Genomic DNA, 23,233 nt, shown 5'->3' on the forward strand with positions numbered 1-23,233 from the left:
CTGGGTTCATTTATGGATATTTTTGCTGATAAAGTCACTTTTTTTTCTGATATAATAACCCTCAACTTTACTCTGAGTTTTAATGAACATCTACATGATCAGTGAATTAAATACAGGAAAATACACGATTTACACTGAAAAAATGCAAAATACAGAAGGTAATATTAGAACAATCTATCAGTCAATCAAATTTTATTTATATTGCACCAAATCATAACAAAAGTTTTCTCATGACACTTAAAAATATAGAGTTGGTCTAAACCAGACTGAGGCCAATTTACAGAAACCAACAGAATCCTCCAGGAGTAAAGACTAGTGAGAGGAGACAGAGGACGGAAAAAGGACCTTTAACAGGTTTCAACCTGGAGCAGAAGCAGACTGAGGAGGACGGACGTCTGCCTGGACCAGCTGGGGTTAAAGAGAGAGAGGAAAGGAGGAGAAAAGAGAGAGCGATACAGAGAGAGGGGGAGAATAAATGGTGTTACATCACTTAAGAAAAGCTGAATATCCTCCTGAGACCCAGCTGTTCATTTCTGTCCTCTGTGGTGGACAACAATCTCATATCTTTATTTAAAAAAAAACAAACAAACTTGTCCACTGCAAAAGAAACATTTCATTTAAAATAATTACCTGAAGAACTGTGGCATCATAACGTTTCCAGTCAAGACAATTATGTAATTTAAAAAAACCAAAATCTTTTGCTTACAGGGTCTCAGGAGGATCTAGAGAAACCTTCATTTGGGATCTGACTTCAGTTCTGGGTCTTCAGGGTTAAATGAGTCAAAGTGGACTTTGAGGATCCTTCTGGCTGTTTTCTCTAAACTCTTCGATGCTTCTCAGGCTGGTCTCCAGACTTTTCTTCAGTTCTGCTAAATCCAGTCTGATCTCCTCCAGAACGTCCAGCTTTGATAGTTTTTCACTAATAGTCGCCAGAACGTCGTCCCCCCTCTGGTCTGAGACCTGGTCCGGCTCGGGTTCTCCTCCATAACACGACTCCATGGTTTGTTCCCAGATCTGAACGTAGGAGTCGATGAAGGCCTCCAGCTCCTCCAGGCTGGTGCCCCCCTGGTGGTCCTGCAGACCTCCAGACCCTGGAACCCCCCTCAGACCTCCAGACCCTGGGACCCCCCTCAGACCTCCAGACCTCCTCAGAGTCCAGTCCCTACACACAAGCCGCCCGTCGCTGACATTGTCCTCTGTCAGCGTCCTGGTCTGGGCTGGAGGTAGGAACCAAACGGCTGTAGGACATCTGAGGGCTGACCTTTGACCTTCAGGGTCGTCGGACACAAACCAAATGGGCAGGTTTACCCTGAACCCCATCTGGTCCACCTCGGTCCACCACGGCCCGTCTGTACCGCAGACCGCTGAGGCTAAGCGGGACTTGAGGACCCGTCTGTCCAGGAACCTGGTCCAGGTCCCCGTTCGTCCTGAAGGTAACACCGCCATCGGACCAGCTGCATCTGGAGTCTTGGAGCTGATTGGTGGAGGCGTGGCCGGGGGCGGGTCAGATGCTGTGGACGACAAAATACACCAATGGGTGAGTTCAAACAGGAAATACAAACTCCAGCTGTGTGTTCTTATCTGTCCACCAGGGTCTGCTCGTCTTTTACGACATGTGGTCCCTCCCATGTGTCCCCCGATAGTGAAGCTGATGATTCATTTTATACGGATTTCATAATTTGGCTAAAAATATGACGAAGGCAATTACGCTATGAGGCTAACGATATGCAAAAAGAAACTGCACTGCATACAGTTAGTTACGAGAAATGTGGGAAAATATGTGTATTTTTTTTCTTCTTCAGCATAAATATGATCAGGTTTTCACATTCGGAAATACCTGTTTATGACAAATATTTGTGAACCCGTTAACGGTATTAGCGATATTAGCAGTATTAGCTCTGTTAGCAGTATTAGCGGTATTAGTGGTAACAGCTATTCTATTCTATTCTATTCTATTCTATTGTTATCTATTCTATTTTATTTCATTATTTACTATTCTATTCTATTTTATTTTATTTTATTTTATTTTATTTTATTTTTTCTATTCTATTCTATTCTATTCTATACTTTCACTGTAAATATAGTTCTACCACAGACAAGCCAAATATTTCTAAATGTTTCATGTATTAAACAGAACGGAGCAGTTTTATCTCGGTTTGATTTATTCCAAACTAACCAAATGCAGCTGAACGACCATAACTGACCGAGAACCAGTAAACTTCTTAGATGAAAGCTCAGTGTATCAGAATGTCTAATTTATATCATATGCAAAAAAATAAACTGTACATATAATAAACAGCATTTTTTGTCTCTTCTAAATGCATAAATGTGACCTAAATATGATCAGATTTTCACTTTCTGACTCTTAAACTGAACCCAGACTCAACCCTCTTAAATACCTGTTTGCTGCAGATGTCTGTGAACTCATTCCTTCTGGTTTGACCAAATATTTCAGCATAAACTTCAACTAAACGTTTCCAGTAACAGTTCAACTGCTCTGAACTTTCAGTGCAAACACAGTTCTGCTGCAGACAAGCCAAATATGTCTATAAATGTGACCAACTTGTCACGTATTTGACAGAAAAATCTGCCAACGGAGCAATTTTACCTTGGCTGGATTTATTCAAAACTAAACAAATGCAGCTGAGCGACCATAATTGACCTAATGTGGAAAAAAATGCAGGACGAAGATTGTTTTTCCTTTTAGTCAAAAACTAAAGCTCTTCTTCCAGATGTCATTTTTTTTTTTTTTTTTTCACTTTGTTGAAATTCCTGTTTTACAGCGTCAAGTAAAGTCAATTACAAATACCTCAGAATTACATTTAAGCCCTTGAATAAATATTGGGCTTTAAATTCATATTTTATAACAATGGTGTGTGCAGGGTGCGATTTGTCAAAAAAATGGTGGGGGGGTGCTCTTTTTTTTTTTTTAACTATATACTGATATTTTACATATTTCTTTGTTTTTCTGTGTAGATCAGTGGTTCTCTACCTTTTTTGAACAAACGCCCTTTATGTTATCAAACCGGATATTTGCCATTGACATATGCTGCTTGATATTGATACTTATACACAGGGTGCGATTTGTCAAAAAAAACGGGGGGGGGGGGGGGGGGGGGGGGGCCAGTTATATACATGGGGGTGCGGTCCATAAACTAACACTAGCGTGAAACAAAAGTGAAACTTTCCATTCTTTCAACATCCAACTCCTGGTTCTATTCTTCTATTTTTCAGCGGATATTACATGAAATTCTCACAGCTTCTAACCTGTATCCACTGGACACACAAATGCTGGGCCCCATGAATTTATCACACTGACCCCACGGTAAACGATGTAACGATATGAAAATTTCAAATTACGGTTAATGTGACCAAAACTATCACAGTTATTATTATCGCAGTATTGTTGAAACTGCTCAAAATGTTCAAAAAGTACTAATACACACACTGAAAGAATTTAACCAAGTTGTATTTAAAAGAACAAAATTAAAACTAAAAAATAAAATTAAATAACTGGTACAATGTACCTTCTGTTGGCGGAAACATTCAGATATTAACCCTTAGTGGTCTGAGTCTATTTTGTCCGTTTTTCAGTCCTTTTGATTTTGCCTTTATATACTATATAAACAAATGTTTACTATACCCATGTTTGGGATATGTTTTCAGCACAACTTCATCTATATCATCTGTCTGTTATTTTTTTATTTTTATATTTTTAACCTACTATAAAAACACAAAAGGACAAAAAATATATAAAATCTGATCTGAAAAATGTATATAATTTATTGCATAAATAACACACAGATGCTTAACAAAGCTTTTCAAAAACTTTAGAAGTGAATATTGGTTCCAAATATTAGGTATAGAAAATCAAAACTGTAATAAATTAAAACTATACTCAAATATTTGACATTAAAGCAGATCTTTCCATAGGGTTTTCTCCCCTAAAAGTGTGGTAATCAAACATGGTTATCATGATAATTAGAATTTAAACGGTAATACTAACCGTCTGCAATTTTACCGCAGTTTATCGTTATACCGGTAATCGTTACATCCCGAATACTGTGCCACCATAAATGAGCCCCTTTTCCATCAGACTCCCAGAAACTTCTTATTACCAGGAACTTATTGACCTGAGTAAAAGAATCCCTGGTAAAATGCATGGTTAGTGTTTCCACCACACCTCAAACTTCTTGGAAATCAGTGCATCTGAAAACCAAACATAACGTCTCCATCTGCTGCTGCTGAGGATTCAACAGAGGTTCTACTCACAGTGGTGGGTCAGCTGATGTCCACCGTGGTCTTCTGAGTCCTTTCGGTCCAGTGTTAGTTCCTCCATCAGCTGTTCTGGTCTGGATGACACACCTCTGGTCACATGATCTCCCCTGTGACAGACGTCCATCCTGTCGTCCACCATCATCTCCTCTATCAGCTCCAGTAGCTGTCCAACCTGAGCTCCTCCGTCCCTGTGTTTGTTGTCTAGAACGTGGTACCTGTTTCCACACTTCTCCACCAGCCACTGAAGCGCTTCCCCTTCGCTCTCGATTCGCTCTTCCACGCCGGCGTCTCCGAGCCAATCCCCGAAGCTGAACAGAACCAGGGCCCGCCTCCACGCCTGGACTCCGCCCGCCTCCAGCTGCTGCTCCACGGCCTCCCTGTGTTCGTCCCTGAAGGCGGCGCTGGCATTGACCACCAGGAGGACGGCGCTCAGAGGTCGCAGGAGGTCAGAGGTCACGGAGAAGCCTCCCGGCGTGTCCGTCACCGTCAGCGTCCTTCCGCCAACTTCTCCTTGTTTTCGGACGCAGGAGGTCGTCTGGACGTCTGCGTCGAAGCTCTGTCGGCCCAGGACAGTGTTTCCGCAGGAGCTTTTACCGGTTCTCCTGCCGCCGACCAGGACTAAGCTGAGCTCTGACAGGGGGCGGAGCTTCTCTGGAAAAGAAGATGGGTCAAAGGTCACAGGAACAATGAAAATCAGTTCAGCAGTTCGGCTTAATTTCACGCCAGTTCGACACCACTGATCGTTAAAATCTTCAGTATAATTTTGTTCTTTCTAACTTCCTCTGGTGGTCCAGTATCGGACCCCCCTGCGGCCTGTTTTGGCCCCCAGGCCTTATGCTGACCCCCCTGGTTTCCTCACCCATCTGAGTCCGACCCTTCCTCCTCTGCTCCTCCTTCCTCCTCCTCCTCTCCTCCGCCCTCTCCTCCTCTCCTCTCTTCCTCCTCTCCAGCGTCTCCGTCACCCTCCTCTCCACCTCATAGTGCCAGTTCCCGTTGCCGCCGGCGACCGTTTCCTCGATCTTGCCGATCAGTTCCCGGACCTGGAAGCCGTCCCCTCTGGTTCTGTTGTTGATGACGTGGTACCTGTTGCTGCAGCGGTCCACCAGCCACCGCAGGGCCGTCCCCTCCGTCTCCAGGTAACGCTCGGCGGTGGCGGCCCCCAGCCAGTCCCCGAAGCTGAAGACCACTAGGGCTCGGGCCCAGACACCTTCGCCCAGGAGCTCCACGTGTTCCTGAGCGGCTCTGCGGTTGGTTTCGCCGAAGGATCTGTCCACGCGGACCACCAGCAGGAAGACGTGAGGCCCCGGGGGACACCGGGACAAAGCCAGGACCAGCTCCCTCCGGTCCAACACGGGGGTCTCGTGGCAGAAGTAGTTCCTCCACCAGCCGGGGGTGTCCACCACCGTCACATGTCTGCCAAATACCACGCCGTCCCCCACCCGACAGCGGGACGTCCGGCTGAACGGCGGCGTGTCCGCTCTGCCTAAGATGGTGTTGAACGTCGACGATTTCCCACAACCCTTTGCTCCGACCAACACGATCCTGATATCAGTCATGGGCCGCAACCTCTCTGAAAGGTAAGGTAAGGTAAGGTAAGGTAGGGTGAGGTAAGGTAAGGTAAGGTAAGGTAAGGTGAGGTAAGGTGAGGTGAGGTAAGGTAAGGTGAGGTAAGGTAAGGTGAGGTAAGGTAAGGTGAGGTAAGGTGAGGTAAGGTAAGGTAAGGTAAGGTAAGGTAAGGTAAGGTAAGGTAAGGTGAGGTAAGGTGAGGTAAGGTAAGGTAAGGTGAGGTGAGGTGAGGTAAGGTGAGGTGAGGTGAGGTGAGGTAAGGTGAGGTGAGGTGAGGTGAGGTAAGGTAAGGTAAGGTGAGGTGAGGTGAGGTAAGGTGAGGTGAGGTGAGGTGAGGTAAGGTAAGGTGAGGTGAGGTGAGGTAAGGTAAGGTAAGGTGAGGTGAGGTGAGGTGAGGTAAGGTAAGGTGAGGTGAGGTGAGGTAAGGTGAGGTAAGGTGAGGCGAGGCAAGATAAGCTAAGGTATGGTAAGGTACGTTGAAATAAGATAAGGTAAGGTAAGGTAAGATAAGATAAGATAAGATAAGATAAGATAAGATAAGATAAGATAAGGTAGAGTAAGATAAGTTAAGATACATTTTTCCTTAGATATATAAGGTTGTACATTGTTGTTCACACTTTCTTAATGAAATTTTCCTTTTTTTTTTTTTTTTTTTACACTAAAACAAAGAAAAAATTACATTCTTATCTATGACTGTGCTTTCAAACCTACGGTCTGTGGGCTAAACCTGGCCCACTAAAGGGTCCAGTCTGGGCCATGAAACACAGAAATGACACTAAAGATATTAACAAACATTTTTGTTCAGGTTCCACACTCAGACCAATCTGATCTAAAGTGGGCCAGAACCAGTCAAATAAAAACACAATAACCTATAAATAATGACAAATACAAACTCTTCTCTTTGTTTTAGTGTAAAAAAAAAAAAAAAAAAAAAAAATACAATTCTGATAGAAAAATAAGTAAATACTAAATAAATATGAACAAACTGAAATATGTTAATATAAATCAGTGTAATTGTACTAATATTCTGTCTGTTATTAAATGTTTTGTGTATTTGTAGAGCCACTGTGATCTGTGCGATATAATGAACATGTGGAAATGATAAACTGAGGCAGAATATTGGTAAAGTTAAACTGATTTTTTGTTCATAAATTTCAGTTTTTTCATGGTTGTTCATGTTTTTCAGATTTTTTAAAAAAGACAGTTTGTCGATATAAACATTTTCATCATGTAATTTCACTTTTTTCACTCTAAAACACATTGAATCATTTGGAGTCGACCTTATTTCTAGGTTTTTTGTTCCTATTCGTCTGGTGCGGTCCGACTGAACCCAGACTTCCTCTGAGTTCAAAGGTTTATGCAGATGACTGATCAAATCTCATGTTGAATCCATGTTCCTGTGGAATAGATCTGATGGGTCTGATGACCTAACAGCGACCACCCTTCCCTTCAGTAGATAAAACTGGTCCCAAACCTGCAGGGGAAGGACCCCGGACCCATGTCATGTGGTCTACCCTGAACCTGAACCACTTCCATCTGGACTCCACATTCCAGGGTTCAGATGCAAATCCAATGACCCTTTTGTTCCTTTGGTTCTGGAACCGTTGAACTCTGATATGAATAATGGTCTGGATGAAGGTAAGTCATGTGGTTTCTGTTTCACGGCTCAAAAGAAATTAAGCTTATCTGAATCGGAATCTTTTTTTTTTTTTTTTTTTTTTTGGAGATTAACATTTTCAACAAGAACCAGAGTGTGAAGGACAAAGACATTATTTGAAAACTGAACACCAGTCAAATTCAGGGTGAAGACAGAAGATAAAAATGCAAAAATGAGCATATACATCCAGGTCTTTATTTCTGTAACTCCATCAAACTCTCAGGTTTATTGTGTTAATGCTATAAAAACATGTAATGAGTTTGTCTTTGACCCATGAACTACATTTCCATAAAGTTTCATCCTGTTTAATTATATGTAAATATGAAGGAAGGAGGTGAACGTATAAACTAATGCCCATGTCATCATCCTATGTCTATTTGTTTTATTTATTTATTTATTTGTATTTTTTCATTTTTTCATTTATAGCGAACAGGTGCTATATTAATATTGACTGTTTTATGTTTTTTTCCGTCACCTGCCTAAAGACTGCTGATAAAAAGGAGATATTTTGACTGATTCTAGTCATATTTACATGGGTGTATTTTTTTATACAGTAATGTTCATAAATATACATGGTCCTTATTAAATAAACCAATAAAATAGATAGATAGATAGATAGGTAGATAGATAGATAGATAGATAGATAGACAGACAGACAGACAGACAGACAGACAGACAGACAGACAGACAGATAGATAGATAGATAGATAGATAGATAGATAGATAGATAGATAGATAGATAGATAGATAGATAGATAGATAGATAGATAGATAGATAGATAGATAGATAGATCGATAAGTATAAATACATACATACATACATGAATAAATGAATGAATGAAAATAGGTGAGTTTTCATTGAAAAAAATCTAAATCTAACTCAGTGTATTTTTCTCATTTCTAGTCCAAATATCTCATCACACTTAAAATCAGACAGAACCACCTAAAGAGGAACTTTCCGGTGAGATACAAGAAATCTTGAATTAAGCAAAAAAAAAATCTTGAATTTAGCAAAAATAATTAAGCTTCAATTAAGCAAAAAAAAAATAAAATCTTGAATTAAGCAAAAAAATTAAGCTTGAATTAAGTAAAAAATAATAATAATAATAATCTTGAATTAAGCAAAAAAATCTGCCAATGGAGCTAGTAAAAATTATCTTGGTATGGTATATGGACATATGTGCAAAAGTTTACCGAGATTTACTAAATGTTGAAAAAACCAAAGTGCGTAATGTCGGTTTTTCCATTAAATCACAAATGTGATGATTTGTTTATTTATTATTGCGAGATGTCAGTAGAAGTCATTCCATAAACATGAACATAAATATGTGTAGTTTTGAATCTAGAATGCTGGTTCCCCCTCTATCTCATACCAAATAAAAAAAAATGTGGTTTCCTGGTGTGTCCACACACACCCACATGTTTCTTTAAAACTCTTCTTCTTCTCTTGTTACAACATCCGTCAACATCCTTTTTTTTTTTTTTCACGTGACTCTAGTTGCGCAAAAAGGTCTTTCCATTGCAGTTTTGCATGATATACCAATTTAACTATGATCGAAAAACCACCTCTTGCAAGCACAAAAACTTTTCATCAAAAAACGAGTTCTTTGGCGAAATTGTAATTTTTCCATTCGGTAAACTTTTATGTGCAAGACATATTTATGCAATTTGAGGGTCGATGGAAAAGCGACTCCAGATAAACCCAGATGACTGGACAGACTATTAAACTACATCTGTATCCACACCTGCTCTGGTAGGGGTGTTAGAAAATATCAGTTCTGCAATATATCGCAATATTTAATTTTGTGATACTGTATCGATATTAAAAAGTACTGTATCGATATTTTTAGGTATTTACTCAAATGCAGATATTGTGGAGGTTCATTACTGTTTTTTGAATGTCTTTTTTGTTTATATTTTATTTATTATTATTTAACATCTTTTATTAAATAATATTAGTTCCTTTGTTGGAATTGAACTAAAATACTGTTCTGTTGTTCGTTCTGAACTAATAGAATATGAACATTTGAACAGGATCTGAAACTGTAATGTCTGTAAAACAGAATTTCAGTTTGAACACAGGAACATTTTGTGATAGAACATTAGATCCTGTTGGGATCAAATAAAAATGTGTTTAGTATTTGTGCAGATTTCTGGTGTAATTCAATTCTTCAAGGAAATAATCATTTAAAAAAAAAAAGAAACAAACAAAAACTTGCCTTTAAACAGTATCATGATATATCGTGATATATTGTGATATATCGTATCGTGATCCTAGTATTGTGATTTGTATCGTATCGCCAGATTCCTGCCGATACACAGCCCTAGTCAAAAGCACGGATGTCAAACATACAAATAAAAACCTATAAATAAATAATAATTTGATTTTCTATTTGTGTGAAATAGGGCTGCGACTAACGATGTAGATTATGTAGATTATTTTAAAAACTAATCGATTCACTGGATAAACACAAAGGGGTGGGGGGGCTTGTTCCATTAATGCGGTAACTGGTGTGAAACTGAAAGTGAAACTGAACTGTGGACGTCCGACTCCCGGCTTATACGCAGCTCTTTTACTCCAGAGTTTACAGGAAATTTTCACAACTTCTACAACGTGATATCACGAATTGCGTACAGATAACACACCACTTTTAATTGATGTGTTATTTGTACGCATTATTAGCTTTCACTACACGTAAAATGCCGCACAATTAGCGATTAGGGTTAGCGGTTACGGATATGTAAACCAGAGGTCTTAGCGTACACTGACACGCGATCAAATGGCGTTAAATTCAATTCTTCAAGGAAATAATCATTAAGAAAAAAAGAAACAAACAAAAAATTGCCTTTTTAACAGTATCATGATATATTGTGACATATTGTATCGTGATCCTAGTATTGTCATTTGTATCGTATTGCCAGATTTTTGCCGATACACAGCCCTATTGTCTGGGGATGAGCTGTCAATCAACGCCAAACGGACCCTCCCACCACCTCCAAACATTCATACACATTCATACGCCAGTGTGAGTGACACTGGAGGCAAAGTGGGGGGGGGGGGTGAAGTGTCTTGCCCAAGGACACAGTAACACATGACTAGGACAGAGCAGGACTCGAACCCCCAACCCTTGGGTCATTGGTGGACCTCCTGCCCTAAACCTCAGGTGGATGTGGCGGTCGTCTCACCTCTCATCAGAGCTCGGTGTTCTTTGACTTTGGCGAACCTCCGCCGCGCCCTGTCCTCCACCCGCCTCCTCTGCTCGGACACTTCCTGTCCCAGACGTCCCTCCAGTTCAAACTCTCTGTTCCCATTGGCTCTCACCAGTTCCTCCATCTTCTCCAGCAGTTCCTGGACTTGGGCGTCGTCGTCGTTGAAGGCGACGCTGTGACACCTCCGGTCGCATTTGTCGCTCAGCCAGCGCAGACCCGCCCCCCCCCGCTCCACCACGTCCTCCGCTTTGACCAGTCTGCGTTTGTCGTTGAAGGTGAACACCACCGTGCAGTGAGCCCACACCGGGTCCCCCAGTAGCGCCACGTGCTCCTCCACCGCCCGACGACGCTTCTCCGAGAACGCCGATCTGGCTTTGACCACGATGAGCAGCACGTGAGGGCCTGGAGAGCACATGGACACGCTGCCCAGGACCTCCGCCTTCACCAGCTCACATGAGTCCTGGACGCCGAAGTCGCACCACCACCCGGGAGAGTCCACCACCGTGAGACGCCGTCCACACCGGACGCCCAGTCTACGGCAGCTCCACGTCCTCTCCTTGGTGACAAACTCCTCTTTGCCTAAGATTAGGTTCCCCACACGACTCTTTCCAGAGTTTCTGCCTCCGAGGAGGACGATCTTTAACTGAGAAGAACAGCAGACGTCCCCTGAAAAACAGAGACCAGTTTAGGACGGGGGTGTTCCACTCACTTTAGTTCAGGGGTCACATACAGACCAGTAAAATAAACTTCTGGGATCCGGGTGAGCAACACTTTACACTTCATGTTATATGTCAGAGTTAAACTCCTACATTAACACCCAAGTGAGTAGAAAATACACACTGACACATTTAACCTTTAACACTTGACTAGAACCCAAAATAACTAGAAAAGCACTCGCAGAGCGCAGACCTCCACCAAGGCAGATCAGCCCCCCCCCCCCCCCCCACGATCAGCACCAAAATTTTATCATTTGTTCCTTGTGCCAGTATCAACATTACCTGAAATTTTCATCAAAATCCTTCCATAACTTTTTGAGTTATCTTGCTGGCAGAAAAACAAACAAACAAACAAACAAACAAAAAAACAGACAAACAAACAGACAAACCAGATGAAAACATAACCTCCTTGGCAGAGGTAAAAATGGATATGTACCAGTGTTGGTGTAAATCTCTGACATATGACAAGATGGAAAAAAAAGGTAATCCAATTTTTATGCAGTATATCAGGAAAAATACAATTTTTTTTTCATCAAAAAATATGGTTTGTTTACATTACAAACATGGCGTTTAAAGGGATAAAAAAAATTACAATTACTAAGTATTTGGTATTTTTGGCTCAAGGTGATGAATTACAAATATATATAAAAAAGTAAAATAAATATTTATGTGTGTTTTATACATTACAACTGTATTGTGCAGATTATGCACTAAAACAAAGAGAAATGTTTGGAATTGTCATTATTTATAGGTATAATCAAAATTATAATTTTTTCACATTAAACCAAGAGGAAAATTCCGACTCATTATTTGTAGGTTATCATGTTGTTATTTTACTTTAGTTCATAGTGGTCTGAATGTGGAACCTGAACTAAAAACCAGTTTAACACCATTAACCGTTAATATCTTCAGTGTAATTTTTGCACTTTGTAAATTCCTCCCATGGGCCGGACTGGACCCTTCTGTGGCCGGTTTTGGGCCACGGGCCACATGTTTGACAGCTCTGGTTTAGAAGAAAGACTACAGTGAGATGGGTTGAGGGTTTGACTAAATTGGCCACAAAAATCTAATTATTTTGCAAAATAATTCATTGAATCTCATTTTAGGAGCTGAAAGAATTAGTCTATGAGTCACTTATAGGTTAATTAATATCTGAAATTATCATAATTAGAATGAAGGTCATTATTCTTTTTTAATTAAAGTATTTTGTATTAAATAAAAGAAATCTGACAATGTGGTAGGAAAAATAGGCTTGGATAGGTTTATTAAAAATAGAAAAAAAGATAATATTAGGTCTTAAAACTAGGGGGGAAAAAAATCACAATTTAATTAAAATGCACTCATTATAAATAACCAAAACACATTTATTTAAGACTGACATAACTTTTTGGTTAAATTTAGAGTATCAAAGTAGATCTAATATATTTTTAATGTTCTTTTGGGAAACCTGTTTGGTAAGATTATTTTTCATTTATCTTCTAAAGACTCATTTCCCAGAAACAAAGCTGCTGTAACTTGAAGATCATTGATTATTGGTCAATTATCAGTCAGTGTCAGTTAATCAGTCACTTATTTGTGTAAAAAAAACCTGATACTTTTGTCTTTGTTCATCACGAATGTGTTTGTATTTTATTATTTATCGTCTTTAAATCTTGAAATTAGAGCAGTACGAGACTGTAACTTGTACAATGTAGAAGAAAATAAAACAAAATACAAATGAACCACAACAACAACAACAAAAAAAAACACTAGATACAGAGCTGACACCGACATTAACATTTTAAAGGTTAAACAGTCAACAGGAAATATACGGAACATAAGTTAAAAGAATTCAACACAATAATTAAACATAATATTAGTACATGCTGTTGACATTACCTGGTTTTATTAAATAGTAAAAATCAGAACTTACATGTGGACAGTTCACTGGTCGCCATCTGGAAAATCAGCTAAAAACTATGTTTTAAAACAAACATATTTTATTCACGTGTGTGTGTGTGTGTGTGTGTGTGAGATCCTGGAGAAAATGGACAAAGCTCAGTGGTTTGAGTTTTATGGGTTTATGAGTCTGAAGGTTGAGTTTAATGAGTGATCAGACAGAAGGAAGGAAAAGAAAGGAGAGGAAAGGGAAGGGAAGGAGAGGGAAGGAGAGGGGAGGGGAGGGGAGGGAGGAAGGAAGGAAGGAAGGAAGGAAGGAAGGAAGGAAGGAAGGAAGGAAGGAAGGAAGGAAGGAAGAAAGAAAGAAAGAAAGAAAGAAAGAAAGAAAGAAAGAAAGAAAGAAAGAAAGAAAGAAAGAAAGAAAGAAAGAAAGAAAGAAAAGGAAAGAGAAGAAAAGGAAGTGAACTTCTGCAGGAAATCCACCGTTCCGTTCCATAAAACCTCATTTTCCAGTGTGACTGGTGTCTTTCTCTTTCAGTCTGCTGACTGTGACACAGACAGAAGGAAACAACAGACTTCCACTCACATGTTTCAAATACACTGATGCTCATGAAGTTGGAATCTTTGTTTTTTTTAAAGGCGCCGCTCAGTCATATTGACCCATAAATGCATTTGGACTCGTTCACAGACAGTGGGATAAAAGCCTGAAACACTGCAAAACACTTCATTCATTTTTCACAGGCTGATGAATCACTCAAACAGAAGTCAGTTTGTTATTTACAGTAGAACATTAATATCTGCAGAAAATGTCGCCATCGCCGGTGGCAACAGCGGTGCGATGCAGACGGCAGAGACACTAAACCACACCCACTCCTCAGTTCAACCTGAACACGCCTCAGGAAAATGATCAGACTGGGATTTAACACCCAAGTGGGTCCACAGAGTCTGGAGTCTGTCCAATACACCAGGAGGAAGAAGGGCATGGGGGTCAAACATGAGGCCCCTGGACCACACCCAGCCCACCACAGGGTCCAGTCCAGCCCCTTTTCATTTATATGAGTTCAGGTTCCACATTCAGTCCAGTTCAACCTCAAATGGGTCAGATCAGCAAAATACTATCATAATAACCTGTAAATACTGACAGTTTCATTTCTCTTTGTTTTAGTGTAAAAAAAAGAACATTGCATGAAAATGTTCTTATCTTTTCACAAAAAAATGTGACTAACCTGAAAAAAGTACAACGGTGTATTAGGGCCACATAAAATAAAAACACTAGTCACTACAAGAATAAAGTTTAAAATACTGAGATAAGACACATAATTTTAAGAGAATAAAGTCGAATACAACAATAGTCATAATTTTTATGAGAATGAAGTCATAATATTATCAGAATAATGTCGTCATATTTTGAGAATAAAACCATATTACAGGAATAACGTTATAATTTCAATTTAAACTTTATCATAACTTAGGAGAGTAAAGTCGTACCCACTCGTCGCATAATGGAGAACTTGGAATCTTTTGTGAGGTTCTACTTTCATTTGGGATTTACGTACGAAGGCCAAATACTGAGCCTGTAAGCCCCGCCCACCATCAACACATTAGCATTAGTCGTCGTATTTTAGGAAATAAAAAGACTATGTCAAGGATCTAATCTTGTTTAATTTTTATAGCTTCTATTTTTATACCTCGAGCTTTTTTATTTTATTATTATTATTATTAGTAGTATTATTATTGTTATTATTTTGTACTTACATTTGTATCTATATATTGGAACTGTATTATATATTATATATATTGTGAAGTGTGACTATTTTTTTTTATCTTACTTTTTTTGTAATATTATTATGTATATATTCTGTTCAATTGTTCATTGTTCAAAAAAAACCCAAAAAACTTCAAGCGCCATCTTACCTGGGGACGTCACAGCTTTTCAGCGCCAACTAAAGGCAAGGCAAAAATATCCTACAGCGTTTTCAGGGGTTTTGTGTGAACACACACTACTTCCCACGGTTCTGAAAATATTTTCAAAACAAAAAAGAGATAGATAGTGTTTGTTTCCGTGTGGTTAAAGCTTCCGTTTGAACAGCCGCCGTACATTAATAAACTATTCTAACCCTGACGCCCCTACTAAGATGGCAGCGCTTTGGTCACATCTCGCGAGGTTTCATTTCCTATCTCCGTTTTTTGTGTATGTTCAAGCCCCGCCCCCTCCAGTACTCTGTTACTTAACACAGAGTCGACTTCAAACCAGTGACGCCGCAGGAGCTACAACTAAAGCGCAACAATGGGAGTGGTGACAATACGAGTCGAATACTGGTAATCACGGCTTTAATTATAATGTTATGTTTTTTGTTTATATTCCACTTGATGCACTTCTGTTTGTGTTTGTCTAAATCTGAGAGCAGATTGACATTAACGCTAGCTTCCATTAGCTTCCAGCCTAGCTAAAATCAGTGTATTAGCATTAGCATGAGTGAAGTTTACAGATGAAACCACTGAATAAAACCTGTTTTTTCTGTGTTTTTCTTTCTTCTAGTGGTAAGTGAGGATACGCTCCCCGCTATCAGGAACTCGCCCGTGTGGTTAAGGGTGAGTTTCCCGATGCGGAGGTGTCAGGCTTCGTGGGAAGATCATGTAAGTAAGGTTTAACGTAAATAATTCAAAGCACTGATGGAAAAGTCATCACATAGGAAGTTATTTTAGCCTTAGCTTTTACACACACACCCCATAAAGTAGATGCAGGAGTAAACAAAGGCAAAGATCATTCCAGAACGCACTAGCCCTAATCTGATGTCATGCTCTTTTGTTTGCTTTAATAGCCAGCTTTGAGATTGAAATCAATGGGCAGCTGATCTTCTCCAAGCTTGAGTTGGGCGGATTCCCATACGAGGATGATGTGAGTCACGCAAACTCTGCAGAAAACACACATCACAACTGGAATATAACACAACACAACTGGACTTTTCTATAGTTAATCAATATTATAATTAAATGTGTCCATTCTGTGCAACTTTCTGCACATTTTCTGCAACTCAGAGGCACCCCCCCCTCCTTACATTTATCTGATAGCTTTAGGTATTTCTCAGATTACAGTTTTTTCCCCATCTTATGCAGTAAATATAGGAATAGTTTGACATGTTATTATTTGTATTTGGACAGGACATTGCACATTAATGAACGTAGTATGTAATGTTAATGTTACTATGCCAAAGTTAGCATAAATGTTGACTTGCACCAGTTAGAAAAAATAAATAAATTCATATCAACATTACTATAGTCAAGGATCAGAAAAGCAGTCCAGTCATAATGATGCTGTTATTGTGTGTATGTATAATTTATACAATGAGACATGAAACACTTAAATATGTATTATTTGATGACATGAAACAGGCTTATTGTACAGTCATTCAAATGAGTAAAAAAAATGTAATTTTTAAGTGAAATCTTTATTTTGAACATGTAGACAGTGAAAGGAAAATATCAGTAACGATACATAAACGGTTGATAATTGAACAAAAGAGAAAAGAGAAAAAAAAACAATAAATAAAATTAAACATGCTCGAAAAGGAGTGGCAAGAAGTAAAAACTTACATACTCCTACCCCCAATCTGTACTCCTTATGATCTCTGTATAAATAATATCAATTATTATTTTATATGAATATCAATATAATAACAATAATAATATAACAATATAACACATCCTTCTTCCTATATACACTAATAATATAATAATATCCATTTACAAATTATCATACCAGTACCAGCAATCTCAGATATTAATAAAAACTAAAATAACAAACAAAAAAAAACCCATGTCTATATATATATATATAATATAAATACATATAATATTCTATATTGTCCTATATAGTAATGAATATATATATAGATGGAGAGACAGACAGACTTTATTGATCCCAAACTGGTAAACTGTTGTAAATATATACATAATGTAATATATAATAATATACACACAAGCGTAGACTGTGATTCATGTGGATTTATTGGTATGTTTTACAAGCCATTGTTAAATGCAGTGAAAATATTGGCCTAAAATCCAGTCAACATTCACTATTTATTTATTTGCACATCACAAACAACATGAAAAAATAAAGAAAAGAAATTATCCTCCAAGTAACACTGTTGTGCAGGAGAGGATAAATACCTCCCCAGAAATAAACAATACACAAAAAAGAAATAAAGAATAAAAATATGATACAACTGAAATAATAATTAAAAGTAAAAACTTCAAATCAAATGATATAAAGAACATCTATTGAAAACCTGATGCAACACGAACAGACCAGATGCAATGATGTTTGTACAGACTATGGTTCGTAGAATTGTTATGAAGTAAAACAGGTTGAGCCTGAATACTCCAGGTGATAATGTCCCACAGTTCTGCACACATGGAAACAAACTGCACCTGAGAATAGAAATGCACTGTTGTGTTCCAAACACAAAGTACACACTCAGCCAGGTTGGATAGAGCTGTTGTTTACACTGATATCACAGATTAGACATGTCCCACATCAGAGATTAGACATGTCCCAAAGTGACCCTCCTTTACCCAGAGGACAGTGGGGTACAGTGGGGACTGAGTGGGCCAGCTGTGTCTGATGTAGGACAGACGGTACTGTTTACTGTCATGAGTGTCAAAGATGAGACGAGTAAATATGAACTCGGCATATGATTGTGATTTTTGTGATTTAGTGATTTATTCCGAATATGCAATGAAATTTAACATATATGCACTTGCAAAACATAGATAATAATACAAATATCAAGAATCATAACACTCTTAGTCAGAAGAAAAGCACAATAATTCCATTTACATGCCCAAAAAGGGGTGGGAAGAAGTATAACTTATTTAATCCTACCCCCTCTCCCTACAGTATTATTAATAATAAATGTCCCTCTTCCTTTTACATTACTCTTCTATATTTATATATCTATTTACACACACAAACACACATACACACACACTCATTCATCCATATACACATATATACGTTTATACATATACACACATACAAATACACATATAATCTTTTACCAATGCCTTTCTTAGTTGTGCTGGCGAATAAATAAACAAATAAGAACTAACTCAAGGAACTAAATATATACATAAACAACAGTGAACATATGGTGACAATTAATAACCCTCTTCCCTATATGTTGTGATAAACATGTTCTTCTAAGTGTTTTTGAATTGTCTTCTGTTTGAACATTCCTTGTGCTCCTCCCTCAGTCTATTCCAGACTTTAACACCACACACACATATGCTCAAACTTTTCCTAGTAGTGCACACCCTCTGAATTTTGAAATTAAATCTACCCCTAAATTAAAACTCCCTTCCCTTTCAGTGAATCATTTCTGTATGTTTCCTGGTCGTAGATTATTTTTGGCTTTGAATATCATTTGTGTTGTTTGTATATGATTTGTGTTGTTTGTATATGATTTGTGTTGTTTGTAAGATCAAATATGATCACAATGGTTTTTCACATAGTGATCAGTATAACGACCAATAACTAGAAAAAATACCCATAACTATAAACCTGTGCCATCTATGGAACTATAGAATAAACACTATCAACTATATATATATATATATATATATATATATATATATATATATATATATATATATATATATATATATATATAGATAGATAGATAGATAGATAGATAGATAGATAGATAGATAGATAGATAGATAGATAATAAACACTATCAACTATATGGATTATAGATATATGCACAGATACATCACAGTATAGTTACATTGGAATTCTTGTGCGTCTCCCTGAGCCATGGAATCCAAAGGAAAAAAGACATGAATAGAAACAAAAGTTAAACACATCAGACATATAAAAACAGTTATTGCACAAACAGACACAAATACACACTTGTAAAATAGAGTACAGATCAGAAAAAAGTAATAATAATAATAAAAGTACTGGAAAGTAAAAACAAGTAATGGTACATTTGAATTAAAGTACTTACAGATGCATTGAATGTTTTTTTGAACATAAATTAAGTCCAGTGCTCCAGTTTTAAATGAACTCTGCTCCAGTTGAACTTTAAAACAAACACATCTGCTTTAAACTTTGTCTACCATACATTTGCATCCATCTCTTCACTCATATAAAAACCTGTTGCTCACTGTGTGGTTTGTTTTCATTGGTTGTTGTGACTCCGCCCCCCTCTCTAACCCATGTGACCCCTCCTTCAGATAATGAACGTGGTGCAGAAGGCCCACGACGGTCAACCTCTGCAGAAGATCAGCAAAAGCCGCGCGCCCTGCGTCATCATGTAAACTCCTTCGTGTCCGCCGCGGCCTCCAGCGTCATCAGGAACGGCCCGCCACCACATCCGGTCCACCCCGGTCCTGGTTCTGGACCGGGGTTCAGGCCTCGTCCTAAAGTCCACTCCCACCAGAGACGAGAGCTTTGAGCAGACTCCGCCTCCTGTCGTTGTTGCCGCCGTGGAAGTCCAGGCTGTTAATGATAACCGTAGCCTCAAATATGAAAATATGGTTACGGTTTGACGAGAGAACGCCGGGTTTTCCCTCCGACGGAAACAAAGAGCAGGAGACGACGCAGCAGAAGAGTCCAACGGAGCTCCCTTTGGTTTTACTGACGCCTCATTGCCTCCTGTTCTCTTTTACTGCCTGATCTGTGTTGGGTTTTTTTTCATATATATTCATTTCCTGATTCTGCTTGCACTTCTGCCACTTCCTGTGCAAAGAAAATGCAAACTAGAAGTAAAAGGAGTTTTTCAGCTCCTGCTTCTGCACCAGGTCTACGCTGAATTATGCCGAATAATGTTTTAAAGCAGGGACGTCAAACTCATTTTAGGTCAGGTTCCACTAATTCCAATTATAACATAATAACTGATAAAAAATAAGGACAACGACAAATTTTTCTGTTTGTTTTAGTGCAAAAAACCCCCATTAATTTATGAAAATATTTACATGTACAAACTATCCAAAGAAAAAAGTGTAAATATCCTGAAATTTCTTAAGAAAAATAAGCGATTTTTAACAATATTCTACCATATGTGCATTTCAGATCAGAAATACAAAAGCACTAAATATTTAATAACAGGTAGAATACTGTTAAAATTACACTTGAGTTTCTTTTTCATATTTGTTCAGGTTATTCACATTTTGTTGTTAAAGGATAGTTAATGTAAATATTTTCATCATTTAATGTTTTTTTTTTTTTTACACTAAAACAAAGAATTTTTATTTTTTTTGTCACATTTGGCGTAATAACCTTTAAATAATGACAACTCCAATTTTTTTGTTTTGTTTTAGTGCAAAAAATAACATTAATATATGAAAATATTTACAAAGTATCCAAAAAAGAAAGTGTAAATATTCTGAAAAAAAACTGAAATTTCTTAAGAAAAATAAGTGATTTTAACAATATTCTAACGTGATTTTCAGATTGGAAATATAAAAGCACTAAACATGTAATAACAAACAGAATATTTTTCAAATTATACTTAATTTTCTTTTTCATATTTGTTCAGGTTATTCACATTTTGTTGTTAAAGGATAGTTAATGTAAATATTTTCATAATTTAATGTTATTTTTTTTGCACTAAAATGAAGAAAATTTTGGAATTCTCATTTTTTTCACATTTAGTGTCATTATTTTGTATTGGTGTTTGTGGAACCTGATTTAAAACCAGTTCGATGCCAGTAACCGTAAGTATGTAAGTATGTTTGACACCCCTGTTTTAAAGCATTAAATTCTGACAAACTGGAAAAATGGAGGTACTGTTGAATAATGTGTAATCGGTGAATGCAAAAACTCAGTCTTATAAAATAAACGTCTGTCTTCATAGTGGTTAAATCTATACAATAGTCTTAATCTGTCTTTGTCGCAGCATTTTTCCCCCCCAAAAAAATTAAGACATTTGATTTTAAGTCGGGTTGATCATGTATTTTAACGTCTGTGCAAAAGTCGTGTTTTTCCAGGTTTGAAATTATCACATATATTTGTTTCTCATTCTTTTTTTCTTCAGATAAAACAACAAAATACAAGAAAAATATGTGCATCGGCTTAAAAAAACAACACAAATAACTGAACTAAATGGGTTTTAAAGGTTAAAGTTTTTATCTGATGTGACCTTTGACCCAATGACAAGAAGCAGCACAAACAGAAACATCTGACGTGTGTTGAATGAAACCTGGCGTAAAATGTCAGAAAATTAATGTGATAAACTTAATTTTAAGGTGAAAGAGACTGAGAAATCCATATGTGTGGTCGTTCAAACGTGACTAAACCAACCGAACTATCGGACTTTGACCCAGAACCGTCTGCACAGAACGCCTCAATGTTCTGTCAAATGTGAAAACTGACCATGAAGACTTTGAATAAATGTAACGTTTGTGTAAATACGGTGGATCTGTGTTTTTTTTGTTTTTTTTTATATCACCGACTGATGAGCTGTTGTGTTCATTTTCGTTAGCGAACATCTACGAAACTACCGGTCAGGTTCATTTCAATTTTTTTATGTATCTTTCTCGGGACGATTTCTACAAAGTTTGCTCACAGTTTTAAGAAATTAAGATTTTTGATGAATTTTTGAAATATAAAAACGTTCTTTTCCTTCTAATGGTCCATATTTAGATTACATTATTATTATGAGAAAAAAGACCAAATTTTGACTTTAATCTTTGAATTCTGATTTTTTTTTTTTAAATTCTGACTTTAATCTCAAAATTCTGACTTTTTTTCCTCAGAATTCTGACTTTAATCTCAGAATTCTAACTTTTTCCTCAAAATAATAATAAAAAAATATACATTGGACTTACATTTTTATTAATTTTTTCCCAGTGGTCCTAATCCTTTTCCGTATAAAAGTCCTCACAGTTATTATCAGTGTTCAGTTCACAACTATGAGGATAAAAAATAGTCTCCTGTTCACAGTTCTTTAAACTAGGGGGCGACAAATTCAACAAAGTCTGTTCAGTTTTTGACCTTTGGCATCTGCTAATTTAAGATTCAAGATTCTTTATTATCGTTTAACATCGGTTTGATGAAAGAAATTATGACCCAAAGGAATGATGGTGAAATAGACGCTTAAAAACACACACATTTCAAATAGAAAATAAAAACAGAGTAAAATGCAGACAATAATAATAATAAATACATCAACACAGAAGATGAGCACAAATGACTGAAAGGTAAACAGATTATTGCACATTAATGGAATCAGAATACTTTATAATAATAATTATTGTGTGTTACAGTCGCACCAGTCAAGTAAAATAAAAGTAGCAGAAAAATATACTATCAATACAACAAAAAAGAAAGAAAGGGTTTACATCTTATTTTTCTACCAGACTGATTTTATTGTAGAAGTAGAAAAAACTTGTTAAATATTTGTGAAAAAAATAAAATAATTAAAAATAATAATAATAAAACAAAATTAAATTCACTAGATATTTTCAACAAATATGAATTTAGGCTTTAAATCTACTAAAGCTACATGTAAATTTTACCATATTTTAATGCATTTTAATAATTTTTCAGGTTGTAATGTGCATGTGTTACCACTAGAGGGCACAAAAAACACCCAGTCATATGAGGAACATGTTAGTTTTTTCAGTTTACCTTCCTCATATGTGGATGCAGGGTCTCAGAATGTTAATTTATCACATGTGTTCATTAGAAAATCAGAAAACATCAGTAAAACATCATGCATTAGTACTTTGTGTCTGTTTTAGAGTATGAATTCTGGATAGTTTTTGTCAAACTGGGAAAAAAAACAAATGGACTGTGGTGTGATTTAAGGGACGTTCATTAAAACTATACAATTATAAACTCATAGATAGATGTAAAATAACGATAAAAACACTAAACAAATGTAGTGAAGTGTAGTGAACCAGCATAAATAGAATATAG

General features: G+C 37.3%; 3 protein-coding genes across 3 annotated transcripts; 1 reads left to right on the top strand and 2 right to left on the bottom strand.

Annotated features, from left to right (window-relative positions):
* Positions 1-738: 738 nt before the first annotated feature.
* On the bottom strand, positions 739-1,629 carry LOC115424129 (uncharacterized). Its single transcript, XM_030141232.1, has 2 exons — positions 1,611-1,629; positions 739-1,511 (listed from the first exon to the last, which is right to left on the bottom strand). The coding sequence occupies exons 1-2, from the start codon at positions 1,627-1,629 to the stop codon at positions 781-783; spliced, it is 750 nt and encodes a 249-aa protein (XP_029997092.1). The 3' UTR covers positions 739-780.
* A 2,635-nt stretch (positions 1,630-4,264) lies between these two features.
* LOC115424130 (GTPase IMAP family member 8-like) lies at positions 4,265-11,396 on the bottom strand (the record flags this gene model as incomplete). The annotated part of the gene is made up of 3 exons (XM_030141233.1): positions 4,265-4,929; positions 5,138-5,848; positions 10,688-11,396. Coding segments are annotated over 3 exons (2,085 nt in total), but the record flags the coding sequence as incomplete, so codon positions are not given.
* A 4,114-nt stretch (positions 11,397-15,510) lies between these two features.
* LOC115424982 (migration and invasion enhancer 1-like) lies at positions 15,511-20,059 on the top strand. Its single transcript, XM_030142406.1, has 4 exons — positions 15,511-15,624; positions 15,845-15,942; positions 16,128-16,204; positions 19,546-20,059. Exons 1-4 carry the CDS (start codon positions 15,593-15,595, stop codon positions 19,627-19,629), a joined length of 291 nt encoding a protein of 96 aa, XP_029998266.1. The 5' UTR covers positions 15,511-15,592; the 3' UTR covers positions 19,630-20,059.
* The last annotated feature ends 3,174 nt before the right edge of the window (positions 20,060-23,233 follow it).

This window comes from Sphaeramia orbicularis, chromosome 8 (genome assembly GCF_902148855.1).
Source record: "Sphaeramia orbicularis chromosome 8, fSphaOr1.1, whole genome shotgun sequence".
NCBI lineage: Eukaryota > Metazoa > Chordata > Actinopteri > Kurtiformes > Apogonidae > Sphaeramia > Sphaeramia orbicularis.